Genomic DNA, 4,063 nt, shown 5'->3' with positions numbered 1-4,063 from the left:
GAGCGTCGCCCACTTTGCGAGGTAAACCTGCGATGTACACCTTAGTTTCCAAGAAACCCTGTGATAGTTTAAAAAGAGTTCCTGGGCTGTTAATACTCATCACGGCTTCTTTAGCTATTTTTACACTGATGCTGTGTTCTAGTTCTTCAACTGATATCTAGAATTAAATACAAATAATTACATATATACACACACACACAAACATGCAGAAGATTTTTAATACTAATTACATATACCTGTATGAAGCATTACTAACCTTTCTCTAAATATCTTAACTAAATATCATAGATATCTAGATATTTAATATACATATAGCTATCTAAATATCTAACTTGTAAAATAGTTTTAAAGCAGTCAATATTTACAGCATATTTAAACTTGAATCACAACAGCTGTCCATATCCACGGACACCCACAAGAGGATGATCTTCCACCCCACCTCCATCCATCCTACTCTCTGGGAAAACCCACGCAGCTGATTAGTTTGCTTTATGTGCTATAGAGTTTGCAAGAAGCTGATTTCTACCATTTTCTGTATCCAACCCACATTTGGCATACAGTTCTCCATGTCACTGCAACCTGCTACAGAGGACTAAATATTAAGATGGGATGTAGACAAAATAGGTCCAACACTTTCTCCTGCTATTATTAGGCATCAAAGTAGATTTTTTTAATCTCAAGGAAGTTGTACTGAACTGAACCAGGAGGCCTATGCAGAATCCTAGCTCCTCTCGCCCCTCTTTAAAGACAAAAAAATCCCCTGACTGATGTTGTTAATTTGGTGTGATTTATAGATGATGTAAGTGAGCAAGGCCTTTCATCTCAGGTATGCAAGCTTGAAGAACAAGTTGGATTTTCTAGTCTAGCAAATGTAAAACTTGCTCTGTAGGCAAAGTATCTAATAACTATGCACTTGACCCTGCAATCACACTTTTAAATATTCTGCTGCTTCGTTTTTCAAGATTACAAAGAATAATTCCTTTGTTGCCAGCTAATGGTAATTAGCTCTTTCTTGATTGTCAACAGTTGCCACAATTTCCCAGATGTAAGGTATTGTGCATTTCTTGGTTGATCTTTAAATCTGGGATTTGAGGGCATCATTTGAAACTTTTTTAAGAGTTGCTTAGTTTACCTTATCAAGATAGAATGTTCCCATAGCAGGTTAAAGGAAGGAAAGGGAAGAGGAAAACCTAGCTTACTATATGCCACAGTCCATCATTGATGGCTTTGCCTCCACTGGTGACTTTTGTTCCAAATTCATTCTTGAATTGAATTTCAATCTTCCCATCACGAAGAGCAAGTAAGATCCACGCTGTAGTGTCAAGGGATTCTGCATATAGTATAACTCCCTCTGCATCATATGTCCGGAAATCAAATTCAGCTGTAAATCTGAGTTGTGAAGAAGGAATCTTAATAAGAAGACAGGAAACATGAAATACTGTACAGCCTAGGACAACTCATTCATAGGGTAAAAAAGTTCATAGATATTAACCTTTTGGTAACTCTGTATCTGAGCAGTTGTGCTATTCAGCCTAGGACAACTCATTCATAGGGTAAAAAAAGAGTTCATAGATATTAACCTTTGGGTAACTCTGTATCTGAGCAGTTGTGCTATTTACACAGAATTAGTCAAAAGCAGGATCTAATGTAGGCCTCGTTCATCTGAATCCAGCAAAAAGTTTTGAGATTAACGCCCTGAGCTGGGATTTGAAAGAGCCTTGGTTCAGCTCCCAAATCTGGTATGAGCTTTACATGCGAAGGACATCACACCCCCGTGAGTTAGAAGACAGATGTAATATTCCTGTAGCATTTCATGGAGGTGCAATGCAGAAAAAGCACATGATCTATGATGATGTGCTTCAGCACAACGGGGTTGCCAAGTGTTGTTCTACAATTATAACGTAGCAATTTGCTTTGGTTACTGCTGCCTTTTATAGGTCATTCTCTAATTTGAGGATTTGTTGTCTGGATCTCAGCAGTTGGGTGAACATGTACATGTAGCAAAATTATGGTTTACATTATAGTATCTGTACAGGGGAAGAGAGAGAGTACAAGTATAGTGAAAAATCAGTCCTTGTCTCCTACAACTTTTGGACTAGATAAAATAGATTAAGGATGAAGGGAGAAAACAAAGCATTTGGAAGTCACGATTTGCTGAAGACAACAAAAGAAACAAGGAAGGGAGCTGTAATTAAGAACTCGGGTCACTTTCACTCTCAGTCTTGTTCTTTGTCCTCTAGATGTCATTGTCTCTCATGCAGACCCACAGAAAAATCGTTCTGTACTTACATGGAGGCTATTAAGACAGCTCCAAACATTTATCATCTTAGAAAGGTCTTCCAGGAGAGCATTAATACCTGGTCAACTTGGAATAGGGGCAGAGGAAAAAGTTCTCAATATTTATGTCCTTCTGTAAGGTTCTGAGGCTCTGGAGATCACCAGCTCAACAGCTGCTTCTGCTCTTACCCTCAAATTGTTCGGTCAGTAAGTCAAGGGATGGTGCAATTTCAGCTGCTGTAGCGAAGCAGCCCGAGAGTAATAAAGGGGTCACTGCCATTAGCAATTGTTCTACCAGCTGTGAAGGAAATCACACTGACAGAGCTCTAGACAAGGTGCTGTGCTCTGTCAGTGTCCTTGGAATACCCTGTGAAAGGAAGCATGGGGGTGGGGAAGGAAGCACTGGCCTGGTTTGGTTTCTCAGCAGTATGTGTGTAGCAAGTCACAGCTTCTACCCAGAGCAGAAGTGAAGTAGAAGCAACATCCAAACAAAAGTCATTCCCATACGTAATTAAAAGCTGTACAGTAATTATTTTCCTATAACATCTGAACTTTATGTTGAGAATTTTAAATGCCTTCCTGTATCTGTATCACCATCTCCCACCTTCCCCTGTAGCTGCTCTTCCCTTCAGGAGTAAGCTTCTGTCATGAGGAAGTGCCAATCTTTTTGCTCATTTGTCCACAAACCAATGGGACCTCCTGCCTATTAAACTTCCTGCCCTCAATCCTCTTCCTTTTTTGCCCATTCAAGTCTGGATCTCTCTGAACTCTTTTTCCCAGTCCATACACCTCTCCCTGCAATAGCACTGGTAACCAGTGTGGTGGTTACACTGGGCTAGGAGCCAAACACAGCCATTCGCTCACTCCCCTCCCCTAGGGAATAGGGGAGAGAATGGGAGGGTGAGAGTAGGGAGACTTGTAGGTTGAGATAAGAACCATTTAATAATGGAAATAAAATAAAACATAAAATAATAATGATAACAGTGATAAAATATGCAAATGAGTGATACCCAGTGCTACTGCTCACCACCCACCAACCAAGCCCAGCCCATTCCCAGATAACAATCCCAGAGGAGCAACAATCCTGAACCAAAACCACAATCCCAGAAGAGCGAGAGCCCAAGGGAAAGCCAGAGAGAGTGAGAGAGGGAGAGACTTTCATTAATATACTAAACATGACTGGATATGAGATGGAACAGCCCCTTGGCAGAGCCAAATGCCAATTTAGTTTATTAATTTAAATATTCCTCACCCCCTTAGGTCGTGCACTTGTAATATGAATATGAAGTCCTTCAATTTCCAGGACAAAAATACAAACACTGGGAAGTTCTCAGTGTTTCCCTCATGACAATTCCCAGCTGAAACCAAACCCCGGCGCTATTCCAGCTACTAAAAAGAAACCCAGCTCTGTCCCAGCTAAAAACCAGCACAATCAGGACTGTGATGGAGGACTCCAACTCTGTTCTTCATAGATATGATCACATCTGAAGGCCAATGGTGCAGGTCTTGCCTGAGCTGTGCACTGTTTCCTGGCTGGGACACAGCTGCTCCTGCCTCCTCCTTCCTCTTTCTGAGGTATCTGTAAGGAACTCGCTGACCTTTTATTTTTGCCATGTGAGAGCTGCTGTCTATACTGATGAGGGGTTCAAGGACATGATACAACCAACAAGACATTCTGTAAACTGACTGCAGACACATTACCCTTTCCTGTCCCCTTTCAAATGACTCCAGCTTCCTCCAAGTGTATGTAGGAACCCAAGTTAATTCATTCTCCATATAAAGGTGT

General features: G+C 41.0%; 1 protein-coding gene across 1 annotated transcript in view; it reads right to left on the bottom strand.

Moving 5' to 3' along the window:
• Positions 1-4,063, bottom strand: part of PROS1 (protein S) — a gene marked incomplete at its 5' end in the record, with an annotated part of 23,916 nt that overhangs the window by 6,486 nt on the left and 13,367 nt on the right. Inside the window, 2 exons of the mRNA XM_010163061.1 lie at positions 1-157; positions 1,200-1,389. The exon at positions 1-157 is cut by the window's left edge and continues 16 nt beyond it. Of these exons, the coding sequence (XP_010161363.1) occupies positions 1-157; positions 1,200-1,389 (347 nt within the window). The remainder of the gene's footprint in view (positions 158-1,199; positions 1,390-4,063) is intronic.

This window comes from Antrostomus carolinensis, unplaced genomic scaffold (assembly GCF_000700745.2).
Source record: "Antrostomus carolinensis isolate BGI_N321 unplaced genomic scaffold, ASM70074v2 scaffold12802, whole genome shotgun sequence".
NCBI lineage: Eukaryota > Metazoa > Chordata > Aves > Caprimulgiformes > Caprimulgidae > Antrostomus > Antrostomus carolinensis.
The sequence above is the reverse complement of the archived record's forward strand: the minus strand, read 5'-3'. Positions and strand labels throughout refer to the sequence as shown.